At 37.9% G+C, this 27,916-nt stretch overlaps 1 protein-coding gene and 1 non-coding gene across 4 annotated transcripts; both read left to right on the top strand.

Moving 5' to 3' along the window:
• The first annotated feature begins 93 nt into the window (after window positions 1–93).
• RIOK1 (RIO kinase 1) lies at window positions 94–27,215 on the top strand. 3 transcript variants are annotated; one of them, XR_012497330.1, is made up of 17 exons: window positions 94–686; window positions 3,717–3,936; window positions 5,651–5,741; window positions 6,634–6,703; window positions 7,883–7,925; window positions 13,380–13,472; window positions 15,131–15,243; window positions 15,350–15,430; window positions 16,688–16,774; window positions 17,180–17,317; window positions 17,732–17,835; window positions 18,057–18,163; window positions 21,154–21,219; window positions 22,077–22,260; window positions 23,219–23,272; window positions 24,852–25,004; window positions 26,347–27,215. XR_012497330.1 is itself a non-coding variant. In XM_019745413.2 (17 exons), exons 1-17 carry the CDS (start codon window positions 616–618, stop codon window positions 26,455–26,457), a joined length of 1,722 nt encoding a protein of 573 aa, XP_019600972.2. In that variant the 5' UTR covers window positions 358–615; the 3' UTR covers window positions 26,458–27,215. The 3 variants fall into 3 exon arrangements, 2 of the variants coding, with proteins under 2 accessions (XP_074191361.1, XP_019600972.2); XM_019745413.2 differs by having other exon boundaries at window positions 358–686; window positions 22,077–22,196; XM_074335260.1 differs by lacking the exon at window positions 26,347–27,215 and having other exon boundaries at window positions 24,852–25,005.
• Window positions 25,859–25,988, top strand: LOC141572590 (small nucleolar RNA SNORA11). The gene has a single exon (XR_012497913.1). It is a non-coding gene; the product is annotated as a small nucleolar RNA SNORA11 (small nucleolar RNA).
• Window positions 27,216–27,916: the final 701 nt, after the last annotated feature.

Raw genomic sequence — 27,916 nt, 5'->3', positions numbered from 1 at the left:
TGGAACGTCCCAGTGTGACGTCCGCCCGCCCGCGCCAGCCAATCTCGGCGGGGAAGCCTCCCGGGCTCCCACGCTCCCCGCGGGCGCGGCCAAGGGGTTTCGGCCAAGGGGTTTCGAAGTCTCTCTTCCAGACTTGGGAAATTATGTGGGTGTGAGCCCCCAGGCCAAACAATCTGTGGGCTGGCTGGCGCGTCCTTCTGCGGCAGGAAACACAAAGCCAGGGGCAGAAACTAAAACTCCAGACGGAACGGCCAGCACTGGCTCAGCGAGAACAGCTTCTCACGTTCGCCTAACATTTCACGTATCGCTTTCGCGTACACACCCGCGCAAGCTCCAAGCTCTCAACCCGGCACCGGGGCGGGACTTCCGGTAGGCCAAGCTTTCCGGTAGGGGCGGGGCCTCCGGTCGAGCGCAGGCCGTAGTGCGAGGGCTGTAGGTCCCAATTCATCAAAACACGTGGCGCTCACTTTTGGCGTGAGGGCTTCTGAGTGGTTTGCGAGGCGGCCATCTGCGGAGAGGCTGTTGGGTCGGCCGCACATAGAACCGTCTCTGTGCGGCTCCTGTCCCATCGCAGGCCCGGCGGCCTTCGGTGGCGCTGAAACTGCGCTCTCGGTCATGGACTACCGGCGGCTGCTGATGAGTCGGGTCGTCCCCGGGCAGTTCGACGACGCGGATTCCTCCGACAGGTAGACGGCGGTTGAGTACACCGACTTTGTTGGGATTTTGCTCTCTCTTCCGCCACCGCTCCCTTGGGAGTTAACACTTGTTTGTGGTTTAGGGGGAGACTGATAATTCATCACTCGGGGCCTCTTTTTACAGCGTTTCGCGTCTTTCTCCATCCCAGCAGTGACTTTCGTCCTAGTTTACGGCAGTCAATGACAGCCACTTGTCTAGGGAGTCCAGGGCTCCCAGGTTGGTTGGTTAGCATCGCTGAGAGGCAGAGATGGGGATAGCGGTTGGGAAACAGGTTTTTGAGCTTTAATTACATTCAGCGTTCAAAAAATATGTGAGCACCTGATGTGTGCCAGGTTCAGTCCTCGGCGCTGGAGATAGTGATGAACAAGATAAACTAAGTCCCTACTGTCATTGAATTTTACTTTCTACTTGGGAGGGTGGGTAGACAAGTACATAGCGGCATTTAAAAAACAAAAATCAGGTAATAATATATACTGTGCAGATAATTAGAATCAGTTGATAGGCCAAGTTATGATTTGGTCAGGAAGGGGTTAAGTCCAGAACACAACAACAATGAGCTAACCTAGGGAAGAGCAGAGAGAAGAGCCATTCAGGAAGAGGGGACAGCACTTGCAGAGTCCCAGCTGTGAGATCCCTCTTGGCTGTAAAAGGAAGATTTAGAGGTAATTGTGCCTAGAGCACAGCAGAGGTACTTGAGAAGATTGGTGGGTAAACAATATATATGTGAGAAGGGGCCAGATCGTATAGAGCCTTACAAATGATGGTAAGGAACTGAGATATTATTCTAGGCTTATAGAAAGCCATAGGAAGGATTTTAGCAGGGGAATGACATCTGGTTTATGATTTAAAGGAATTACTGTGCTGTGGAGAGGATGGTTTTGGAGGGCAAGAGTGGAAGCTGTTCCAAAGTAATGAAGTAATTCAGTTCAAAGATGGTGAGAGTTAGAGATAGGACCATAGGGATATGTTTTGGAGGTAGAAGTGACAGTTTGCTGGTAGATTGTATGTGAGGTATGAAACAAAAGGAATTAAGGATAACTTTTACTTGAAAGCAGAATGAACCAGAATTATTTTGGAATCCCCTCCCCCCCCAAAAAATATGATTTTTACTTTATGTTTACATTAAGATTTCATTACATGGCCATTTTATTAATCAATTGGAGATTTTTAGTAAATATATGTTGATGGCTTTCGATGTGTCAGATCTAGTGTTAGTTGGTAGGGATATGTTAGTAAACCACTCTGACACAGAGATTCACTCTAGCAGGGGAAACATATTAAATAATTAGACAAATGATTTGTATTAGAAAGTAGTATAAAGGAGAAATGGGTGAAGAATAGGGAAGACTTCCCTGAGCAAGTGATAGTAAGCTAATACTGGAAGGATAAGTAGGATTTAGCCAGAGAAATGAGAAGGGCATTCCAGACTTACGTTTACAGATGAGCATGCAAAAGACCTTAGTGAAGAAGTTAAGGGAAAAAAGAAACGCAGCCTATGTGACTGATGCATAGTTAATGGTAATGAGTGTACACTGGTTTACCATCCATCACTGGATATTATAAAGGTAATCCAATAGATTTTGCCTCCACCCCCCTGCCCTTGGGACTTTGGGCAATTTCTGGAGACATTTTTGTTTGTCACAACTGGGGATGGTAATGCACTAGTGGCATCTGGTAGGTGGAGGCTAGAGATGCTGCTAAAAATCCTATGAGGTACAAGACAACCTCCCACAACAAAGAATTGTCCACCAAGGTTGAGAAGCCCTAGTACAATTGAAGGAATAACTTTAACATGCCACTCTAGGTCATTGGCAAATGAATGATTAATTTATGGATTATGTTTATAAAATCCTAGTAAATAGCAGCTGCCTAATGATTGTTTGTTCTCTTCCACCCATGTCCATGGAGATTTGGAGTCCTGTAAGCCATGGCTAATTAGTAAGTCAGGATTGGGGCGCCGGTTAGCTCAGTTGGTTAGAACGCGCTGCTCTTAACAAGGAGGTTGCTGATTCGATCCCCACATGGGCCACTGTGAGCTGCGCCCTCCACAACTAGATTGAAACAACGACTTGACTTGGAGCTGATGGGTCCTGGAAAAACACACTTAAAAAAAAAATTCAGGATCGATCATCTGAATTTACTTAAACTCACATCTGATTTTTTAAGCTGGTAGTGCATATTATCAATTGTTTTATATGGTTTCTGACCTTGTTCTCCACATGAGAGGTCAAAACTAGTAGTACCTCTGTTGAATCTGACCTGCAGACATGTTTTGTTTGGTATGCACAGTGTTTTGTTAAAATTGAATATGCTAGTTAACGGGGAGATTTCACACAAAAATCCAGATTTCTGGCTTCTCTTGAAAAACTAAGAAGATATGGTAACACTGGGTCTGAATTCTCATATGGCAAAAACAGACCCTATCGTGCTCTCTCTACTTGGGGCTTGTTCTCTAGGTTTGACAATCCCCACTTCTGTTTAATTATACCCAGCCTCCTTCTCTCATTTGTGGTGCTTATAGTCACCATTTCTTCCCTTCATGAATAAGGGTGATCTGATTTCTTTGTGTAACACAAATCTTGAATACAACTCCTTTTGTTGTAAAGGGGTATTGAGTTCAAGGTAAGGCTGCTTTAGACTTATTCCCAAGTTTTGTCAGAAAATTTTTTTCTCCCCTCTTGACACAGATCTGAATGGTTTTCCTAGAGTCAGATCTGGCGTACTGATCAGAGTCAGTTCATTCAGCAGAAACAGTAACAGTATAAATTCTAACTTCATGAAGGCAGAGGTGGATTCAACCTGATATACCTCTTTAATAGGACCCAGAGAATAAGCAAACAACTGGAACAGAACTCTGAAAAACAGGAGAACTTGGTGTTACGATGGAGTTTATTGGGAGATATGTTATAAGGGAAATGTTTAGATTTATTGGCATAGATTAAGCTATTATGTCATGAATAGATTCATATGTAAGTCCAATTAGAGTATGTGTAAACATGATAAAACATTGTTATTTCTAGTGAAAACATTGACTTGAAGACAATCAAAGAGGAAGATGGTGTTCTGTTTGAAGATCTTCAAAATAATGAGAAGATGGGTGAAGGTGAGATAGAAGATGAGGAGGAGGAGGAGGAGGAGGAGGAGGAGGAAGATTATGATGATGATGATGATTGGGACTGGGATGATGGAGTTGGAAAACTCACCAAGGGTTGTATGTCGATTGGAAGGAGTAACCCACAGGTATTTTATAAACGATTCTGTACATCTTCATGTTGTTTGCTTATGTCTTCTTGTATAAAGGGACTTTTTGTAATTCTGGAATTGAGTAAGAAAGATTTTCTTCAGGTTATAATAAGTAAATTTTAAAAGTTATTTAAATTGTCATAAGATAATGAACTTAAAAATCTGCATATGAAAGGACACGACAGGCAGTTTTCTACAAATGGTTAAGAAACATGGAGAAAAAGTTCAACTTTATTAGTAATTAAAAAAATGCAGATTGACTATGTAGAGATGCCATATTTTCACTTCTGAAACTGACATAGACACAAAATATATAACTGATGGTTCACTAAATACATACAGTTATTTGGAGGATAAACTGGTATGTGATAAAAGCTTTGAAAGCTTACAAAATAAACACTTTGACTCGGCAAGTCTTTTAGGAGTGTACCAAGACTTAGTTACAAGAATGATCCTCCAGTATTGTTTCTAGTAGAGAAATGTTGGAAACAACCTTGACTAAATTTACTATGGGGTTGGTTTGTACAATGGAATATTATGCAGCCATAAAATGGGTTCCAGTGGAAGACTATATTCATGACATGGAGATATGTTCATGATCTACCATCTTAGACCAGCGTGCTAAGCACAAGGTAACAAGCCATGTAGAGCCTGCTCACACTGAAGTACCAAGTGTTCCAGAGCCGTAGGATTAACGTGGTGCCTCTTACTGGAGCATAAATGTTCTTAAAAGGATAGGGAGGGGAAAAAATCATAAATGTTTCTTTGAAAATTAAAACAGCTATATCGTGGACTAGAATGCATGCGTTTTTAAAATAACTAAAGAAATTTCACACTTGTGATCTTGTTTTGGTAACTCCTCCATTGATTCATTGGTAAGACATTGAGCAATTTCAACGTAAGAGTATAATTTCTTTTAATAAAGCTAGGGAAAGCTATATGTGCCTAAGTGTTAAGTATTATCTTTGAGTGCTAGAATTATAGGTGATTAAAATTTTACCTGTGTTTTCTACTGTGAACATGTATTATTTTAACTCAAATTTTACTTTAAAAATTATATTTAATAGAAAAATTTAACAGTTTTATGCAAACAAACAACTCAGCCTATAGATTCCAGGCTTAGATAGCAGGATTGAATCAGTAATTGTTACAGGCCCTTTTTATCTGTACTCCATTCTCTTATATTTGTGGGTTCTGGATGTCTTCTCCCCTTTCTTCTCTTTTTGCTATTTAAGTTTCTGTATAGCACTAGTCTGAGTGCTAAGCCTCATTCTTAATCTTTCCTTTTCTTGAGCTATTAGGCCCAAAATGAAATTCTTACAACCTGTTTATTAATGGTCTTAGCTCTATATTATACACTTTGAGGGTATAGTAACATTCTCAAATTTTAGATCTGTAAACCAGCCAAATCAGAAAAATGCATTAAATTTTAATTCATTTGTAATAATGAGGAATACATTGTAAAGAGATTTAAAAAAAAAAGAAATCCAGATTATATAGACTCTTTGTTTTCACCAGTAACTTTAACCTTCTGTTTCAAATGCCTTTAAAAAAATTTCTTGAGCAAATTTGATTGATTCTTAGGGTACTCCTCTTAAGTATTGATGTTTTAATAGTTAGCTATGAACCAAGGGGAAAAAAAAATGCGATGGTGAACCTTAGGTTTGTATTTATAACTAGCGCCTTATACTCTGGAACTCATTTCTTCTAGGCAAATCGACAGCCTTCCAACTACAATTCAGCCAAAATGTCTACTCCAGCAGACAAAGTCTTACGGAAATTTGAGAATAAAATTAATCTAGGTGAGTTTGTAAAATACATTTCTTGACTGGGCTATGAGGAAATTTTTCCAAAACCATGAAGTGTTGTGAAAGTTTTTTAGCTCAAGAAATTAATATATTCAGCGTTACTGACTGAATAATGCTTAGAGAAAATAAAAACTTAGTAATTTAAAGCATTGCTTCAAGGGAAGGACTTTAAATTATGCCTTTTTAGTCCTGTTTTCTAGGCTGTTGTACAAATACAAAGTTGCAGATACCCATTCAAGTTACTGTCTATATTGTATTAGATTTTGTAGTCGGTTTATCTCATAGGATATTGAAAATATTAGGATATTCGATATAATTACATTTTGTTTACCAGAGACTTTTTATGTAGGCATTAATCATTGAGTGAGCTCCTGAATGCAAAGAATCAGTATGGTAATTTGAGCTACCACCTCTTGAGAAATACAAGGTCATCTTTCTCTTGTAGACATTGACTTGTTATAAACCTAGCACAGCATCTCACACCCTATCATTGCCTATCATGGACCTATAATTTGGAATGACACTGACGTTTTTAGAATTAAACTTGGAATTTGGGCAGTTATATTATCTATATTGGTCATACAAAATACTAAGTGTCTGAAATTCAACATATGCAAATATAGTATTTTTGAGGGGTTTCTGGGTCTACATTTCTATGGCTCAAAAATTATAACTATAGTGATGAAAGTGACACGTTATTGAGGAAACACAACTTAGTGTTTCTTTAAAAACAAACAGTTTTTTCATTGCTAAAATATATTCTATGTATAGTAAAACATTTAGAAAATTAGAAGAGGAGGAGGGGTGAAGGATCCTATTCAGAAGGACTGTTAACGTCTTTCTGTTTTACATATTGTTTACATTGTGGATTTTTTTCTATTTTTAGATAAGTTAAATGTTACTGATTCTGTCATAAATAAAGTCACGGAAAAATCTAGACAAAAGGAAGCAGAAATGTAAGTAATACTTTAACTATAAACCATGGCTGATAGGTACTAATTCTAGACAAATTTAGCATCTTGGTCATAATTCTTTTGCAAAGGATGGTTTGGGATTTTTATATACTTAAACCTTTTTCTTTTAAAGCTTAAATGAGGGTATTTTGTGCATTTGTAAGTTGAAAATATTAAATGAGTTTTACTAAGAAATATATGGTAAAACTAATCTTATGAAATTCATGGATGTGCTATCAGGAAGATAACAGTGTTTGTAAATTTCTGTTGAAATGTTTAAACTGTTAAAAGGTTAATATCTTACAGCATAAAAAACTCCCTTTTTAGAATTTATTAAGAATTGTTCCCTTCCAGGATCTATTTTTAAAATTTTAAGGGAAAATTTAAAATTAAATAATGATATGACTGAAAACAGTTTCTATTTACATCTCTGTTCTCAAAACCCATTTTTAAGATCTGGCTAATTTCTATATGCTAATAACTAAGACATTAACAATATTATTATAGAAATTGACACAAGTAGCAATGCTAGTACTGAACTTAAAATTTTCTTCTGACTAAAAGCCAATTTTTTTTCTGGTTTGTTGCTATACCCAAGAGATACTAGCTTTTTGAGAAACCCCATAGTCATTTATTTCATTGAAGTGTTTGAATCTTTATTACTAGTTTAGGTTAGTGTGTTAATTGAGTCAATTAGTGTATGAGCCGAAGCTAATCAGAGTCTGCATTTTAATACAGAACTCAGTAACTGTCTTGAAGTGATGTCTTGTGTCTTTGTAGAAAAGGACTCTAGAGAAAGCCTTATAAATGGTTGTAATTCTGTACTAATAGAATCATTAAAGTTTTTAAGGACACTATTGGCTCAATGTTTTCTTTTTTTCCAGCATAGTTCACTTTATCCCAGCTGTTCTTTTTATTTAATGCTTCCAAAATATGGATAGAGGTGTTTTTTTTTTTTCCTTGCTGCAGATATGCTCCTTTTGCCCTAGGGAACTAAATTGCTTATTAAGGGAAAATGAAAGAAGTTACAGTGATTGATGAAAATACATTGAAATCATGAAATCTCTTATTAAAGAAACTGCCTACTTAGGAATTGACTGGAATGATGTACATTAGAAAGTTTTATTTTGGCTTCTCTGGCTGAATTTTGACTGTCACTTATACTTTTTTGTGTTTGGTTAGGTATCGCATCAAAGATAAGGCGGACAGAGCAACTGTAGAACAGGTACAATTTAAATGTGTTTACAAGTTACTGTTTTAAGGTAGCATTTCTTTTTTCTTTGAATTGTGGTTTGCTTTCATCCCTCTTGCTTAATGCTATGTTCCCTAAAATGACTCCTATATAAAATTACTCCTTCTTACAGAGTTTAGAGATCTACATTTTGCTTTTTTTATATTAGGAGTATTATTAGACAGATTCGAGTCATGCACCCTCTGTGAAGCCACCATGCTATGCTTTCATCTTCTGGGGGGAAGCAGAATTGACTATAAGACCTCTGAAACAAGATCTGCAGGAATTTTGTGAACTTTCCTAGACGACAGATCATGTATCTGCCACACAGCAGGGTTGGTGGTAGTGTGTGTGAGAGAGAGAGACACGTAATGCCTTAAAATTTTCAATGAGCAATCCCTTACTTGGTTTAGAAAGTATGCTTCTTTGATTCTTTCTATTCAAGAATGGGGGAAAATCTGCCCCTAGTTTTCCCACATGTAGAGGGTTGTAATTGGATGTTAACATTGACCCAGATTTCTTTTTTATTTTTCTTAAACTTTTATTTATTTAAGTGTGTTTTTCCAGGACCCATCAGCTCCAAGTCAAGTAGTTGTTTCAATCTAGTTGTGGAGGGCACAGCTCACAGTGGCCCATGTGGGGATTGAACCGGCAACCTTGTTGTTAAGAGCATCGTGCTCTAACCAACTGAGCTATCCAGCCATCCCAATCCGGATTTCTGATGTGAACAAAGTGATTAAAAGGGTCAAAACATTGCTATGCACTCTACCTCCCTTCTCCCCACCCATACACATATCCACAAACAGATTTTGGAATAGTAGCCTCTTTCACCTACAGGTCCTTGGTTTCAGACATAAGCACCCCTTCTATTTACCTCAATCCCCAAGGGAGTAACACTCAGCCTGAGCTCTAGAACCATTTGCACAATTGAAGAATTTCACATTTGGGCAGGAGGGGATCTGGGATCTGTGTCTTCATTGTCCTCTAATTTGTTTATTTTGTGTGATTTCTTTTTGCGATTGAAAACAAAGTGTGGTCCAGCTCAGAGAAAACAAAGTGTGGTCCAGCTCAGAGAGATGAGGCTGTTTTAATTTTCAAAGAGCCTCAAATAACTCAGACAGGAAATCCTTTCTTTTTCTCTTTCAAAATTTGTCTATTTTTTTTTTTTTTAAAAGCTTTGGAGGTCATGTCCCTGGAACCAGGCTGTCTTTTCTTTTCTTTTCTTTTTTTAATTTTATTGGGGAATATTGGGGAACAGTGTGTTTCTCCAGGGCCCATCAACTCCAAGTTGTTGTCCTTCAATCTAGTTGTGGAGGGTGCAGCTCACTGGCCCATGTGGGAATCGAACTAGCAACCCTGTTGTTCAGAGCTCGTGCTCTAACCAACTGAACCATCTGGCCACCCCTCAAAATTTATTTTCAATGAGCGTGTACATTTTGAGTCTTAAGCTGTCTTTATGAACCATAAATATGTAAGTTTATTCTATCATATTTCTATTTTATTTTTTTATTTAAGTATATAGTATAGTTGGTACATAATCTTATATTGGTTATATTAGCTTCAGGTGTACACTGTAGTGATTTAACATTTTTATACCTTGCAGTGTGACACCCCACTAAGTCTAGGAATCATCTGTCACCGTGCAAACATCACAGTATTATTGGCTATATTCCCCTTCCCCTTTTCACCCATCTCTCCACCCCCTCCATTCTGGTAATTATCCCTTTGGTCTCTGTTTCCGTGAGCCTGTTTTTGTTTTCTTTTGTTTTTACATTCCACATATAAATGAAACCATATGGTATTTGTCTTTCTCCGCCTGACTTCATTTAGCATAATACCCTCTAGATTCATCTATGTTGTCACAAATGGCAAGATTTAATTCTTTTTTATTGCTGCATAATATTCCATCCACAATGGAATAAATACTATATATTACTACTATTTAAACATCTTTATCCATTCGTCTATCGATGAACACCTAGCTTGCTTCCACATCTTGGCTATTGTAAATAATGCTGCAATGAACATAGGGGTGCATATATCTTTTCGAATTAGTGCTTCGGTTTTTTGGGGGGTAAATACCCAGAAGTGGAATTGCTGGGTTATGTGGTATATACATTTTTAGTTTTATAAGGAATCGCCATACTGTTTTCCATAGGGTCTGTACCAATTTGCAGTCCCACCAGCAGTGCACATAGGTTCCCTTTTTTCCAAATACTTGCCAATACTTGTTTGTTGACTTTTTTATAATAGCCATTCTGACTGCTGCGAAGTGGTATCTCATTGTGGTTATGATTTGCATTTCCCTGGTGATTAGTGATACTGAGCATCTTTTCATATGTCTGTTGGCCATCTGTATGTCTTCTTTGGAGAAATGTCTTTTCATGTTTTCTGCCCATTTTTCGATCTGATTGTTTGTTTGTAATTGAGTTGTATGAGTTTCTTTTATAGTTTGTATATGAACCCCTTATCAGATATATCATTTGCAAATATATTCTCCCATTCAATGGGTTGCCTTTCTGTTTTGTTGAAAGTTTCCTTCAAAACTCATTCTGCAAGGCCAGCATTACCCTGATACCAAAACCAGACAACAACTTTACAGAAAAAGAAAAGTACAGGCCAATATCCCTGATAAACATAGGTGCCAGAATTAAAAGGATTATACACCATGATCAAGTGGGATTTATACCAAAGATGCAAGGGTCATTCAGTATCTGCAAAACAATTAATGTGATTCATCATATCAACAAAACCAAGGATTAAAATCATATGATTATCTCAATAGATGTAGAAAAAGCATTTGACAAAATTTCAACATTCATTTATGGTAAAAGCTCTCAATGAAGTGGGTATAGAACGAACTTACCTCAACTTAATAAAGGCTATATTTGACAGGCCCATAGCTAGCATTATACTCAGTGGTGAAAAGCTGAAACTTTTTCTTTAAAATCAGGAACAATACAGAGATGCCCACTCTCCCCACTGAAGTCCTAGCCACAGCAGTCAGATAAGAAAAAGAAATAAAAGGCATCCAAATAGGAAAGGAAGAAGTACTGTCACTGTTTGCAGATGACATGATACTATATATAGAAAATCAAAAGTCAGTAGAATTAATAAAAGAATTCGGTAAAGTAGCAGGATATAAAATTAACATCTGTCACATTCCTATACACTAATAAACAACAATCAGAAGGAGAAATGAACAAAACAATCCCACTCACAATTGTATCAAAAAAAAAAATAAAATGCATAGGAATAAACTTAACCAAAGAGATAAAAGACCTGTATGTACTCTGAAAACGATAAGACGTTGAAGAAAGAAATTGAAGAGGACACAGATGAACGGAAGGATAAACCATGCTCGTGGATTGGAAGGATTAATATTGTTAAAATGACTATACTACCCAAAGCAATTTACAGATTCAGCGCAGTTCCTATCAAAATCCCAAGTTCATTCTTCTTAGAACTAGAACAAATAATCCTAAAATTTATATGGAACCACAGAAGAACCCACATAGCCAAAGCAATCTTGAGAAAGAAGAACAAAGTTGGAGGTATCATGCTACCTGATACCAAACAATACTACAAGTCTATAATGATCAAAATAACATGATACTGGTGTAAAAACAGACACATAGGTCAATGGAACAAAATAGAGAGCCCAGAAATAAACCCTAGTTTACTGTCAGCTAGTCTATGACAAAGGAGGTAAAAATATACATTTGAATAGCAACAGTCTCTTCAACAAGTAGTGTTGGGAAAACTGGACAGACGATATGCAAAAAAAGAAACTGGACCACGCTCTTGCATAGTATATAAAAATAACTTAAAATAAGTTAAAGACTTAAATGTAAGGCCAGAAACCATAAACTCCTAGAAGAAAACAGAGGAAGTAAACTGTCTGACATTAGTCTAAGAAATATCTTTTTGGACACTTCCCCTCAAGCAAGGGGAAACAAGCAAAAATAAACACATGGGACTGTGTCAAACTAAAGAGCTGCACAAAGAAAGAAACCTTCAACGAAACGAAAAGGCAATCCATATTTTGTGTTTAAGCTATTTTGCTACACTGCTCCTTTGTATGCCCCTAACTTGGCTACTTGCCAGTTTTGTAGAAGCTCTGGGCTCTATCAGAAGTGCTCTGCTCAACGGGCTTCCGCCCCCACTACTTACCTGTGTGGTAGAGAAGGAATGGCAGTTACTGGCCATTCACTCACTCAGCTTTCATTTTCCTCCAGTTGTAATGGTTGTATTAATCATTTGGGTTTCAGTCCTGCAGCCTTTTAAGGTTGTTTTGTTTCTGTGAACCTTAAGTTTCTGGTATGATTGCAATCATCTCATTGAAGGAAGACTCTAGAGTAGTTAGATTTCGCTTCTTGACGCTGTCTCACTCCACTGAGCTAGAGAGGCTGCCTGAGCCCTGAGGATCTACTGCGAGTATCCCTTGAAATTGCACGTAAATATGTGGCTGCTTCAGTTTCAGGCATGGACAGGAGCAGGCTTTCATTCATTGCCTTCTGTTTGTTAAAGAGGATTTTGGGATCCTTTTTACTCAAAATTGACTGCCCTGACTTTAAAGGAGACCCCTTCCCTGATTTACTCATCTATAGCAAGAAACTGCAAGCTCTTTTAAAGGCCTACAGAATAAATACTTTAAGCGTTATAGCTCACAGTTCTTTTTTTTTTTTTTTTTTTTTTTTAAGTATTTTAAACTGTAAACACCATTCTTAGCTTGCAGGCTGTAGAAAAACAGTCTGCAGCCTGGATTTGACTTAAGATCTATAGGATGCTGACCCCGGTTCAAAGTTACCATATTTTGCCGTGTATAATGCTCACCCACGTTTTTGGTGCAGTCTTTCAGGGAAACAGAATTGTAGTAGTACTAGCCATGTGTAACGTGCATCCTTGTTTTACCCTCACAAATTTAGGGGGGAAAAGTGTGCATTATACATGACAAAATACGGTACATATCCAATACAGTGGCTATGGAGCACTTGAAATGGAGCTGTTCTGAATTGACAGGTGCTATAAACGTAATTACACGCTGTATTTTGAAGACTTAGGGTAAAAAACAGAATGTTAAATCTCTCACTAATAACTTTTTTAGGTTGATTACATGTTGAAATGATAGTGCGTTAGATGTATTGGGTTAAATACAGTACATTAAAACTAATTGTACCTGTTACCTTTTACTTCTTTTAATGTGATAACTGAAAAATGTAAAATTGCCTATGTAGTTTGTATTATATTCCTATTAGCTAATGTTGGTCTGGAGTCAGTTTCTGCTTCCCTTGGACTTGGGAGCCTTTCATTTCCATGACTGATGAACCTGTTGGTTTATTGTCTCTCTGGTTCCTTTGGCCTTCACCTCACATTTTCTTTACTACAAATTGAGAAATATTTGGTATTATTCTTTCTGAGCTTTCCATTTTCTACATTTCTTTTTAGGTGTTGGATCCCAGAACACGAATGATATTATTCAAGATGTTGACTAGAGGAATCATATCAGAGATAAATGGCTGCATTAGCACAGGAAAGGAAGTGAGCTTTTCTTGGGATGCCTGAGTGGTTTTTGTTTTAGATGCCTGAATGTTTTCATGTTAGTTTTCTTATTTTAGATACCAAATGAAACTAAGGTACTTGGTAAATAAATTGTGCCTTTAAAAAGAAAAGAAAAAGCTAATCACAAGTCAGGACAGTTTAATCAGTGTTGTAAAAATGGCTTTCTTAGTTATGACTAGGTAGAAAGTTGTGCACATAACTGTCTTCACTCCCATTCCTCTACTGTGTCATGGAGTCCAGCTACTTGTGCGCCGCAGTAAGCTACACAGTCAGGTTACTGCAGGCCTCCGTGCTAATCAGATCATTACTGATAGGGATGGGATTAAGGTCTAGTTACTATGAGTCAGTGAATGTCTTTTTCTTCTTTTTTTTCTTTATATATGGATGTGGAGAAAGACAAACATGATGTTTTTATTTTATCTTATTTTATTTTTATTGAGGAACACTTTTTCCAGGATGTCAAGTCGTTTTTATTTATTTGTTTATTTATTTATTTTTTTAAGATTTTATTGGGGAAGGGGAACAGGACTTTATTGGGGAACAGTGTCTACTTCCAGGCCCTTTTTCTGAGTCAAGTTGTTGTCCTTTCAATCTTAGTTGTGGAGGGTGCCATTCAGCTTCAAGTTGTTGTCCCTTCAGTCTTAGTTGTGGAGGGCGCAGCTCAGCTCCAGGTCCAGTTGCCGTTGCTAGTTGCAGGGGGCACAGCCCACCATCCCTTGCGGGAGTCGAACCGGCAACCTTGAGGTTAAGAGGACACGCTTCAACCAACTGAGCCATCTGGGAGCTCAGCGGTAGCTCAGCTCAAGGTGCAATGTTCAATCTTAGTTGCAGGGGCCACTGCCCACCATCCCTTGTGGGACTTGAGGAATTGAACCGGCAACCTTGCGGTTGAGAGCCCACTGGCCCATGTGGGAATCGAACCAGCAGCCTTTGGAGTTAGGAGCTCTAACCACCTGAGCCACTGGGCCGGCCCCAAGTCATTGTTTTTAAATCTAGTTGTGGGGGGCGCAGCTCAGCTCCAAGTCAAGTCATTGTTTCAATTTAGATGTGGAGGGCGTAGTTCACTGGCCCATGTGGGACACGAACCAGCAACCTTGCTGTTAAGAGCACCACACTCCAACCACTGAGCCATCCAGCCGCCCCTTATTTTATTTTATAAGAAGGGCGCAGCTCACAGTGGCCCATGCGGAGATCAAACCAGCAACCTTGGTGTTACCAGCACCACACTCTAACCAACTGAGCTAACCGGCCACCAAACATGGTGTTTTTAAATTAGCAACTCATTCTATGAGAAGCAGTTCTCAGTAAAATTCAATTTATAAATCATGAGATGTATGAGTAAGAATACCATCAAATATTTTCCATATTCTTGATATAAAAAATGTTTAAAACTACTTCTCACGTGTATTTAAATTGGATTTTACTATCTATGTAAATTGGAGATCTATTTACTGTATTCTTTGGTATGATGTTTCATACTTTAAGCCACATTCAAAAGATGATCGTGTTCCTTATGTTTACTTCGGTTCACTTGACTTTTAACTTTTGAGGTTAGAATCAAATAGATTGAAAAAGTGAAATACTGTTTGTAGTTATTAAACACAAACTTAATTTTCTTTGTTTCTGACTTAACATAGGCTAATGTATATCATGCTAGCACAACAAATGGAGAGAGCAGAGCAATCAAAATTTATAAAACTTCTATTTTGGTGTTCAAAGATCGGGATAAGTATGTAAGTGGGGAATTCAGGTGAGCTCAGATTTTTTTATTTTCAACTGGCTTAATTTCTATATCCTAAAAAATAAACCCTAGAATAGTGGAATGATTCAGATGACAAATATTTTTCTCGTTCAAGATTTCGCCACGGCTATTGTAAAGGAAACCCCAGAAAAATGGTGAAGACTTGGGCAGAAAAAGAAATGAGGAACTTGATCAGGTGAGTGTCTGGGTGTGTGTCTGGGCTGTGCCCGCACACTGGCCGCAGATCCCAGTGTGTTCTCTGCAAGGACAGGGACGCGGGGGGCTGCTCAGTTCTATTAGGTCTGTTGGGTGAGCAGAAGTAACCAATTTCTGGACGAGGAGGACTACCTTACCTGCGCTAAGAACCCATGACAGAAGACTTCTGCTATAATTCGCAGTTACTCAGCAAGGCTGGGTCATTTAAAAAGCCTTGGAAGCCATGTGAAAACATTTAGAATTTATACTGAGGGTAATAAGGAGCTGTTACAGGATTTGAAGCAGGGAAGTGACTTAATCAGATGGTGAGAATCTCTTGTCATTTCTTAATAGGTATTGGAGTTTTAGACAGTCTTGTTAGGTCCTAAACTCTTTGTTTATTGGTTTCCTTTTCTTATTTCAGCCCAGTTTTGGACACATTTATACATTCTTTGTTTGCACTGACACATTTGTATCAGGTAAAGGCGTCTTACCTAGTTGAGATCAAGTTTTTTCAAAAATTTGAAGATTTGTTTTTCCCTCTTTCAAATATGTTTGAATGTTTTATATGTTGTACATAGGTGACATACACTGGATATTTTAGTATTAAGTGCTACTACCGTGTTTCGCCAAAAATACGACCTAGCCAGATCATCAGCTCTAATGCGTCTTTAGGAGCAAAACGTAGTATAAGATCCAGTATTATATTATATATATCATATCATATATATCATATGTTATATCATATCATCATCATCTTATAGACCAGGTCTTATATAAATTTTTGCTCCAAAAGACACATTAAAGCTGATGGTCCGGCTAGGTCTTATTTTCTGGGAAACATGGTATTTGTTTTGAAAGTCCTTCTGAAATCTTGTGCTCAGTTAGCTATTAGGTATGAGTCCAGGTATTTTTGCTAACTGTTGTTCAGGCTGATCAACTCCAAAGATAATTGTGGACATATCTGCTGTATTTCATCAACTCCAAGATGCACTTTTTTTTCATAGTTCAATATCTCTGGAATTAGGTTGGATGTTAAAGGCTACAGGATGTTGTAGTTGAATTGCCAGTATTTTGTCGTTCTTGGTGGTGCCACTTAAAACACTGGTGTCTTAGATTTTATGAAATATAGTAATAAAATTGAGAGGCCCTGCTGCTGTTTCCTAACAGTAATATTAATCTTGTGTGCTGTAGCTGCTGTAATTTGTTTTAGATGCTGTTTCGACTTTTCATTTGTCCTTTTATGTTTTAATCATAGGCTAAACACAGCGGGGATCCCATGCCCAGAGCCTATCCTGCTAAGAAGTCATGTTCTTGTCATGGGTTTCATTGGTAAAGATGACATGTGAGTATGTGGAAGGCCTAATAATTACGTGCTCAAAATTGTAGTTTTAAGTGCTCTGAATTATCCAATATATGACTATTTCTGATTTAAATGGCTTCTTTCATTTTGGAAGATTTTTTTATGACTTTCTTATTGTATTAGTGCATAGAGTTACTAATTTCATCTACCTTTTCAAGTCTCAGAATGCTTCAGATTAACAAAGTTCACCCTGTTTTGGAGGAATATTTTATACAGGAAGCTGGGAAAGGACCTGTTTGTTGACAACTTTTTAGAAAGTGCATCTGTAGTGGACCAGATGGTACAGTGATGAGTTATACGAGGGAAGTGCATGTACTGATGTAGCAGAAACAAGAAAGCTTGTTCTGGGTCAGTCTCTCTCAGTTGTCTGTTTTCTTTTTATGCTAGGCCAGCGCCACTCTTGAAAAACATCCAGTTATCGGAATCCAAGGCTCGGGAGTTGTACCTGCAGGTCATTCAGTACATGAGGAGAATGTACCAGGATGCCAGACTTGTCCATGCAGATCTCAGTGAATTTAACATGCTGTGAGTACGTTCTCTCCCTTAGGAACCTCCCATAAGTTGTTTCATGTCCTCTAAAAAAATAAAATCCCAATCCAAGATGTCATACTAAATTTGGAAGTTTTAAAGTTGGCTTCCACATGGTCATAGTATAGGGTGTGTTTCCTGCCTTTGGTGACCTTCGTCATTGAATGGAGCACTCTGATCATAAAGGACTTGGGGAATTTGCATCCCTTGTTAGTCAAAGTGGCCTCCTCTCCTTCCCCACCTTGTTCATTTTACTAATTATCTCCCTTGCTCTTAAAAGAGAATTGTTTAAACAAAGAACGTAGGAAGTAGTGCTATCCCACCCTCCCCACATGTGTGGCCCTTGGGTTCCATAGTGGAAGCGTGCACATGACTGATGTGTGTCACGGTCCCCGCACGTCTGGCCCCCAGGTACAGCGGTGGGGATGTGTATATCATCGACGTGTCTCAGTCTGTGGAGCATGACCACCCACATGCCCTGGAGTTCTTGAGGAAAGACTGCACCAATGTCAACGGTGAGTGGAAGCTGGAATATTCTACTACCTTGTTGCTGTGTGTGAATTCTGGACTCTGTTAAACTGTTGAGATAAAACATTGGCGCTGAATCATCTGATGCAGTGATACTTAATACCATTTTCTGGGAGAGTGGTACCTTTTTATTTCTTTGTTTCTCTATAAAATTGTCGGGACAATCACCTTTTCCCTTGTAAAGCTCTCTTACATTTCCTGCTGACAGATTTCTTTCTGAAGCGAGGTGTTGCTGTGATGACTGTGCGGGAGCTCTTTGAATTTGTCACAGATCCGTCAATCACACAGGAGAACATGGACGCGTATCTGTCTAAGGTGAGACGGGCAAGGAACGGGAAGAACAGAAAATAACAGTCATTTGTCTTTATGTAGCACTTCCTAGGAACTCAAATAGCTCAGCATAATGTTCGTTCATTTTGACAACTTCCTCAGACCTTTTTCTTCTGATTTCACAGATGGGGAATCAAAACTACAGTGAAAAGCCAGTGATAGAGCCAGGTTTCTTGGCTAATCATCAGGCCATATTGCATAGACTGTCAAAGTTCATGCATGTGTAGTAAGAAACTTACTAGCTTTTGGCCATCGATTCCTTTCCCTTGTTTCACAGAGGCCTTTCTGAATCACAGACTTTTTAAAATTGTAAAATACACATAACATAAAATTTACCATTTTGAAGTGTACAGTTCAATGGCATTAAGTACATTCACATTGTTCTGCAGCCATTACCACCCTCCATCTAGAGAACTTTTTTCATCTTGTGAAACTAACTCTACCCATTAAGTACAAACTCCCCATTTCTCCCTCACCCGCCCACACTACTTTCTGTGTTTGTGATGTGGCCTACTCTAGGTGGAAGCATATAAGTGGAATCATACATTCTTTGTTTTTTCCTGGCTGACTTCCTTCACTAAGCACAATGGCCTCAAAGTTCATTCATGTTGTAGCATGTGTCGGAATCTCCTTCTGTGTGAAGACTGAATCATATTCCATTGTATGTATACACCACATTTTTTCTTCCATTCATCCATCGATGGACATTTGGGTTGCTTCCACCGTTTGGCTGTTGTGAATAATACTGCTATGTACAAAGGGAGTACAAATCATATAGTAATTCTACTTCTAATTTTTTGAGTAATAGTCATACTGTTTTCCCTAGTGACTGTACCATTTTACATTTCCATTAACAATGCACAAGGATTCCACTTTTTCCACATCCTCACATCCTTGAAAGCACTTGTTCTTTTCTGGTTTTGGTTTATTTTGGGGTTTTTTTGGTTTGTTTTGGTGGTTTTTTTTCTGAGTAGCTATCCTGATGGGTGAGAGGTAGTGTTCCATAGATTTGATTTGTGAAGTTGAGCGTCTTTTCATGTGCTTGTTGGCCGTTTGTATGTTCTTCTTTGGAGCAATGTCTGTTCAAGTCTTTTGTCCATTTTTTAATCAGATTGTTTTTTGTTGTTGTTGAGTTAAAGGATTTCTTTACATATTCTGAATATTATTAATCCCTTCCCAGATATGATTTGCAAATATTTTCTCCCATTCCATAGGCTCCCTTTTCACTCGGTTGATTGCATCCTTTGATGCACACAAGTTTTTAATTTTGATGTCCAGTTCATTTTTTTTCTGTTACCTCTGAATCATAGAATACTGAACAGATGAATGTATGCCCCTACACAGGTTTTCAGGTTTCATCATACCGTTTCACATTTTCCCCTTTCCCTGGACTGCCTTCCCATTTCTGCCTTTCTTCATCTTGCTTTACCTAATGAACTTTAAAGCTCAGTTCAGAAAACTTTCTCGAGGAGAAATCAGGCAGAGATAATTATTTCCAAAGGTGTACAGTCATCCATCAGTATCTGAGGGAGATTGGTTCCAGGGCCCCCATGGAGACCAAAATCCGAGGATGCTCAAGTCTCCTGTATAAAATGGCATGTAGCCTACACAGGCCTCCCTTATCCTTTAAATCATCTCTAAACTACTTGTAATTCCTAATGTTACATAAATGCTATGTAAATAATTGTTATACTCTATTGTTTAGGGAATAATGACAAGAAAAAAGTCTGTACGTGTTCAGCACAGATGCAGCCATCATAGACCTAACTACATAGTGCACGTCAGCAACAATGTCGTGTTTCCCCGAAAATAAGCCCTAGCTGGACAATCAGCAATAATGCGTCTTTTGGAGCAAAAATTAATATAAGACCCGGTCTTATTTCATTATAATTTAAGACCGGGTCATATAATAATATAATATGATATAATATAATATAAAATAAAATACATAATACCAGGTCTTATATTAATTTTTGCTCCAAAAGATGCATTAGAGTTGATTGTCCAGCTAGATCTTCTTTTCAGGGAAACATGGTGTTAACAGTCTTTTTCGAATATTTTATATCCTAAGGTGGCTGAATCTGGGGGTGCAGAGCCCACAGATGCAGATACACAGATAAGGAGCCGACTGTATTTTCATAGTATGTGGCTCTATAATAGAAGTAGTCACTCTGTATTGTTTCTATATTAAGGTGTTTTTTTGTTGTTTTGTTGTTTGAAATTTTGTCACCCTCTGCTAGACTATGAACTCTTAAGGGAGAGGAGTTTTAATCATGTTCTGCCAGTACCTAATCAGCACCTGGCAATAGTAAGTGATCACATGTGAGTTGAATGAATAAATATCACATTATTTTTATTCCTAAATTCTTCCTTAGAACAAAAAGTTACCTGGTACCACCATTCTTTCCTTTTTTCTGTATATTCTGAATAGAGTAGAGAACAAATCTTCAGTTTTACAGTTTAACAAGCCAAAAGAATCCTATGGAATCTTTGTCACATTCTTCGTGCTGGTCATTGTTTACTCAGATTGCTCTCTTTGGTGGTTTGTACTGCAGCAGCATTAGAGCCATATACTAACAATTAGAGGGCAGTCCACCTTCTCTTTGATTCCCGTCATTGACTGCTCGGGAATTCGGGAATGGTTCTTTCATTCTTTGGGTCTCAGTTTTCCTTTAGTAAATATTTTTGCTAATTTAAAAATTAGTAAAAGTAGTATTACTTATGAGGAAGGAGCTAGGCATCCCCTGAGACTAGATGAGTTTGATTTATTCTTTTACTTTGGGGTTGATGGCAACCCTTTTGCTGAGGACTAACGTGGAGAGCTGATCTGACCACGAGAGGATACCCAGTCCTTTCAGAAGTGTGAAGAGCTCATACCTACGAAGATTAGAGCAGATGGATACTAAAATTGGGAAATGGATGTTAGGTTCTATAGGTTGAATGTGAAGGAAAGTCATTTTTGTTTTCTTTCTAAGGCCATGGAAATAGCATCTCAAAGGACCAAGGAAGAAAGGTCCAGCCAAGACCATGTGGATGAAGAGGTAAGATTTATTATGTATTCATAGCTTTGGGAAACACTTGTGTTTTGAGATTTTTTTTTAATTTTTGTTGTTGTTGTTAGGGCATGAACTTGATTTTAATAAGCAGTTTTTTAAAACGATGATAATATTTCCTTGAGATGTACTATGTTATGTAATTGTTGTTTAACTCAACATTCTATTACATCATTCCACTCAGCAGCCTATTAGCCCATTGTCCTAGAGAGGGACATTTTAAAGAACCTGTTGGAGTATATGATTCAAGAAGGAGGAGCCTGTTTTAGTTTGCAAATGTGAATTTTTAAATGATTTAAATATTGATTCCAGTAACATTGTAGATTTTAAATATGTATGTTTGTTTGGTTAAAAAAAGACAAAAACTATTTTAATCTTGGGAATCAGCGTATTTTTTGTGAAGATGATCCATAAGCTATCCATATGATCCATAATATCTCACAGCTATTAGTGTGATGGATGAATGTAAGGTATCCTGCACTCACCAGCAGTTCTGAACCTTTTTTCACCAGGGCACAGTTATAAAATGTTAGAACATGTTCCTTTGTAAGGCACAGCCAGGCAGCTCCATTCCTTTCTCTCCCACTCAGAAAAGCTTTTTTGGAATCAGATGAGGGGAGAGAAGTTAGGCTAAGGGAAACCTTAAATTGTATTTCGTCTTTTATCATTAATAACGAAGTACTGTTGGCACAGGGCTCCAGCGTGTGCAAGCAGCCTGGCTAGAGGCAGTGTTGCAGATGGTGAGGACAGGTGGTTTTATGACTCGATGGGCATGAGGATGCTGAGCGAATGTGAGAAGTATGTGGGAAACAGTTTCGATTTTACTTTTCCTCTGTGTGTGTTAGGTGTTTAAGCGAGCATATATTCCTAGAACCTTGAATGAAGTGAAAAATTATGAGAGGGATGTGGATATAATGATGAAACTGAAGGAAGAGGACATGGCCATTAATGCCCAACAAGACAATGTGAGTGGCTTGGTTTGTACAGCACGCAGCTTTGCAGAGAAGCTCCCATCCCAAACCTGCAGTCGTGAGTGTTCCCTTCTAACCTACTGAGATGGCTGATTCCGTTTGCATTAACATGTCCTCTGTGCACATTGGACCTAAGGGAAATCATTGGTATTTATGAAAGGAAATGACACATTCAAATGAGTACAACAGACTATAATTGCAGAAGAAGGAAGATTTGTATAGAAGTCTAGCATATAAATGATTCTTATACTAGATCCATTAACATATACCGGGGGTGCCAAAAAAAAATATGTACACAGTTTAAGAGATGTTATCTATGCTCAAGCAGTAGTTTGCCGTAATCAGAAGTGTCTGGATGCTGATGGTAACCAGTTTGAGCACCTCTTGTAATTGCAGAAGTCAAACGTGACTTGTATTCATCTTTTGTTATTGGTATATATTGAGTACTACAATTAACACAGTTTTTTCCTTTCTTAAAATGTGTATACATTTTTTGGTATATTTCAGGGTCTGGAAAGTTTTTTTAAAGAGCCAGTAGTAAATATTTTAGACTTTGCAGGACAAGAAGCAAAATTGAGGCTATTATATATGTCATTATATAAAAAGAGAAAAAAAATTTCCCCAAAATTTTTATTGATAAAATTAAAAACACTAATAATAATGAATGTAACTTTTCATGATACAGGTCTAATGAGAGGAGAATGGAGTTATCTGGGGGAGGAGAATACCTTTCATTTAATTGAGATTCAAAGTTAGAATTTTCCATCATCAAATCGATTGTGAGTGTTCAGCAGTAAAAACATCAAGCTGTGGGTTAGATTCGGCCTGTGGGCTAGACTTGGCTTGGTGAGGGAGAATAACCCCCATGCCGTGAACTTCCTTTGTTACAGTGAAATAAATTTTTATAATCCACAAGATATCATTTAGCCTACAGCATTCTTTCTTAATATTGGATTGTTTTATTTCATTGTCTACTTTTTTTTGTTGTTGATTTTTGTTTTCTTTTTGGTTGCAAGATTCTGTACCAAACCGTCACAGGATTGAAGAAAGATTTGTCAGGCGTTCAGAAGGTATTTATGTGAAAACTCTTGTAAGGGTATAAAATGAATGTAAAGTATTATTAGAATTAAATTAACAATGATATAATTATTAGTAGAGATGCTTTCAAAGTCTGTGGGCATTTTCAGAAATGCCATTTTTGTGTTCATTCTTTTTAAACATAAGACTGAAATACGGAAAGTTATGGTTTACTTTTCATTCTGCCTCTGCATTGTCTGTTATGGTAGCTGAAGCATTGATCCTTTTTGTATCCTGGTCTTCATTTGTGAAGTTATTAATGATAACCATATGCTTCTTGATGTTTTTATAAATAACTTAAAAAAACAGTGGAATCTGGTCTCATACTAGTATGTATGAAGACCAGTCTCATGAGTTTAGCAGTCTTGCAGTGCTGAATTCCTATAGTGTTTTTTCTTAAAACAATCTTGTTTTGTTTTGCATTTTAGAACAGCAGGGATTAATTCTAATTTAAGTAATCATAAAGGTAGTTCTTATTCCTTTTAATGTTTTTAATTAAAGGCTTACGCATGAAGGATCACAGTTTGTTTTTTGAAAATTTATTGTGTCTTTTATGGGAAAAATTGAATTAGGAAAATTCCAGTATTTTGCATTTCTGAATTATATGTAATAGGTATTATTGGGCAGTTGTGCTTTGAATTCCACAGCATGAATATTTTGTTTCAACCTGATAGGAAATCTTTTTGTACAGTTGACTTTTAAATGTTTGGTTTTTTTCTTGTCCAAATGTTTGGTTTTTTCTTGTCCTTTCTTGAAAGGACAACCTCATCTTTTAAAAATAGTGACTCCTGCTGCTTTAAAAACTGCTAAATTTCAGGAAAACAGTGAAAATTTATTTCGTTTAAATATTGTCTTTCCTCTTGATCGGCTTAACAATAAGTGTTACTTGAAATTTGATTCAGAGGAAAACAGCTGTGAAGTTATCTGAATAAGTATTTGTTACTTCTGTCTGTATTTCACAGTCATCACCGCATGACAGCTTTTCAGTGACGGACCTCATGTGTGATTGTGGTCCCATAAGATTACAATGAAAAGTGCTATCGCCTAGTGACGTAACAGTGTCATAGTGCAACACATCACTCACGTGTTTGTGGGGATGCTGGTGTAAACAAACCCCCTGCGCTAACAGTCAAGTAAAAGTACATCACATACAATTACAGTAGTAGGCCGCACCTCCTAGGGGTGTGTGAGCGCACTCTGTGATGTTTGCATAGTGACAGAATCTCCTGACTGCCTTTCTCAGAACATATCCCCGTCGTTAGGCAGCGCATGACTGTGCTTCCAAATCCCAACTCAGCCTACCTCCTTTGCTGGAGTAGAACAGTTCTGTTATTGCTCTAGGTCACGGGGTACATCCCAGTTTCTTCATTTGGGCATCTTCTTGGTCCTTATTGGAATGGCTACTTTCACCCTTCCTCTCTGATGTTGATTCTGTCGTTTTGATGTTTCAGCACAGGCTGTTCTTTTTCAATGTATATCTGACAAGCTGACATCTGAATTCTGGCATTAACACATTTAATACAATAGATAACTGATTGGTTTAGAATAACATGGTTCTGTAATATTTTCAAGGTCCCTGCACTCCTAGAAAATCAAGTTAGGGAAAAGACTTGTTCTGATTCAGAAGATGCTGGAAGCGCTGAGTGTTCTGATACAGATTCTGAAGAGCAAGGAGACCATGCCTGCTCCAAGAAACCCACCACTGACCTTGAGGTTGATAAAAAGGTTTGCCAACAACACAAATTTCCTTGTTCTTTAACATGGCAGCATAGCCACACTCATTTCTCTTTGTTCAAGTATCTAGATGATGGTGGCTGAAAGCATCATATTGATTAATACGTACCTCTAATTGTAGTTTCAGTTCTTAAGTGTGAACTTTGCTTTCGGTGGTAACATTCTCTAGAGACTGGGCTTCTCTAAATGGCTCGTTGGGCAGTGCACGGGGAGAGGACACGCTAAGTTCAGTATATTGATTAGGAATGATGGTCATTCACTTCAGGTACAAATGATGTTGGAGTTGCCCCAAGGTGAGGTACTGAAGAGCCATTTCAGGGGGATTTATAGCCCCGCCCAGTGTTTCCCGCATCTAAGACTATTTCTTCCACTCCTAGCTATAGACAGAAGAGACACTACTGATGGAAAGATACGTGACAGCTGTGTAACTATTATTCTTCATTCGTAGCTTAATCCTTTGAGTGTTGGAAAGTGTGGCTCTTAAGACCGTGGCGAGACAGACCCAACTTGCTATTACATTTTTTCTCTTTATCTACTGGAAATAAATATTTTGTCTCTTTCCACCCTTCATTTCTGTTAGAATATGAAACTTATAAAGAAAAGTAGCTGCACACATCCTCATGGATATTTCTGTTTGGCTATCTTCAAATTTTATTAAGATACTTAAAGATAGTTTTCACCCGAAACTCCACCACCAAGCCATAGTCATTTTTATTTTTTCATGTTACACTCATTTTATCCTTTTACATATATCTTTTTCTTTAATTGTAGCAATAATATGAATATTCCAAATGAATGGAATTTTCCTATAAAAAGAAAACCTCATCTTTTAAAAAAATGTTTCCTGGGTGTGCTCAGAGCAGGGGGCCTGAAGAAATGGCTCCTCTGTTTACAACACACCCAACAGGAATCCAGGGTCATTGTGACAAGGGGCACAAAACGTGTGGCCTTCCTATGAACAAACACCCTACATGTGTCCCCCCTGCCCCCCTACATGGCTGCTGGCAGGACCAACGGGACAGGGCTCAATATTAGAAGGAAAGCTGCAGTATTTAGTGGGAAATGTTGCCACTTGGAGCCTATCTAGTCCGTGCATGAGTGGGCCATGGGTGGTCTTAGACATAAAGTAAAAAAAAGTGCTTCCTGCTGCTTTATAAACTACTGAACTGCAGAAAAAATTAAAATTTATTTTGCTTAAATATCGTTTTCCCTCTTGACTGGATTAACAATAAGTGTTACTTGAAATTCTATTCATAGAATAAGTGTGAAGTTATTCAAATAAGTCTATTTTTCTCGTCTATCTGTATTTCAGATTTTTGTTTCTGTTTTACAGGAAAGAAAAAAGATGGTCAAGGAAGCCCAGAGAGAGAAAAGAAAAAACAAAATTCCTAAACATGTGAAAAAAAGAAAGGAGAAGACAGCCAAGACGAAAAAGGGCAAATAGAATCAGAAGTATATTATGTCCAGTATTTTTCATCATATTTTCCTTGCCTGCACTCTAAGCTGCATCTGGAAGATACGACATTGATTTTAACCAAATGGTTATTACGGCGGTGTCTATGAAGACTGATTCAAGTGTTTTCATATAATTACGTAAAAAGCGCTAAGCTCTGTTGTCCAGATTCAGTCACTGGCTCTGTCTGGTATTGACAGAGGATTTATTTAAGCTATTTTAATGAAGAACTTTGTACAATTTTTTTAATATATTTTTTCTCCAATATGTTTTTGAGGCATCGTAAATATTTAAATGTAACGAACATCCACAACCTTTATGTAAATGCAAAGGCACTTTGGACAAACTTAGGCAAATTGTTTTTGCTATATTTGTACATGCCAAAGGCACATCTGAAGTCATTTGATTAAAAGGCCATGGTTTCTATAAAAGGGAGTTTCACTTAGAAGAGAATTCAGTTGGTTGTCACCGTAATCATTCACTACAGCTTTGTTCTGTATGCTTTGACGTGATGTCAGGTTTTCTGACCTAACCAACTGAGTCTATTGGAATTGCCACTTACTGTGTTCAGAAGGGATGTGGGTGGAGCAGGTGAGAGAGGGAGTAGGGTGAGATTGTAACAGCACAAAATGTTGAAAGAAATGCTCAAGTTATTTATTTTTACCATATGCTTTATATTAGTAATGCCTGTTTTAGCCCCTACGTCAGAAACAATTTTTGTCAATAAACTTAGTTTCCCTTAAACTGAAGCTTGCAGCTGATTGTTTGAGAGTTGGTGGGTTATTGTTGGGGGGGCAGGAGTTAACTGAGCTTTTACAACTTTAAGTCGAATTTATTAGGTTCATAATAGCCTCCCTTCCTGACTTTAAAAAAGTTCAAAATACAAAACAATTTCAGTGAAATGCAGTGGTCACCCCTCTAAAATATTCTACAAACAACCAAAGAGAATACAAAACAGACGTAGCAATCTGTACACTTTGGGATTTTACGTTTCGCATCTTCTGGTTCTTGTGTTTGTCTGGTCTCACTCTGACAAGGTGTATTTGAATCGGGTGCTCAAGCTCCTCAGAGCTGTTACATCTTTTGGTAAATCTAATAAAATTCTAAGTTTGGAATCAATTTCACTTGGGCAAAAGTCGTGTCGGCAGGATTTAGGGACAATTCATTCTCATTTACGTTGCTGCTGGGAGGAAGTGGCCTGTAAAATGCCAACATTTGTTACTATACAGGGATTCTATTTGAGGACCATTTTTCTCATAACTCTTGCTGATGTGTCTGTTTCCCTGTTTGGATTGTGGGCCCTCGGCTGTGGAATGTAGTAAGCACTGGTAGTATTCTTGCCAAACTTGTCTGAAACTCTACTTCGCTCAGTACTGCCTGGCTCCCCAGAAGGCTAGGAAGAAGGAGCCTGTTCTTAGGCACGCTTCCAGGACTACCTGCTGATGGGCTG

Source organism: Rhinolophus sinicus, linkage group LG06, assembly GCF_036562045.2.
Source record: "Rhinolophus sinicus isolate RSC01 linkage group LG06, ASM3656204v1, whole genome shotgun sequence".
Classification (NCBI taxonomy): Eukaryota; Metazoa; Chordata; class Mammalia; order Chiroptera; family Rhinolophidae; genus Rhinolophus; species Rhinolophus sinicus.
This window is presented reverse-complemented; position numbering and strand designations above follow the sequence as displayed.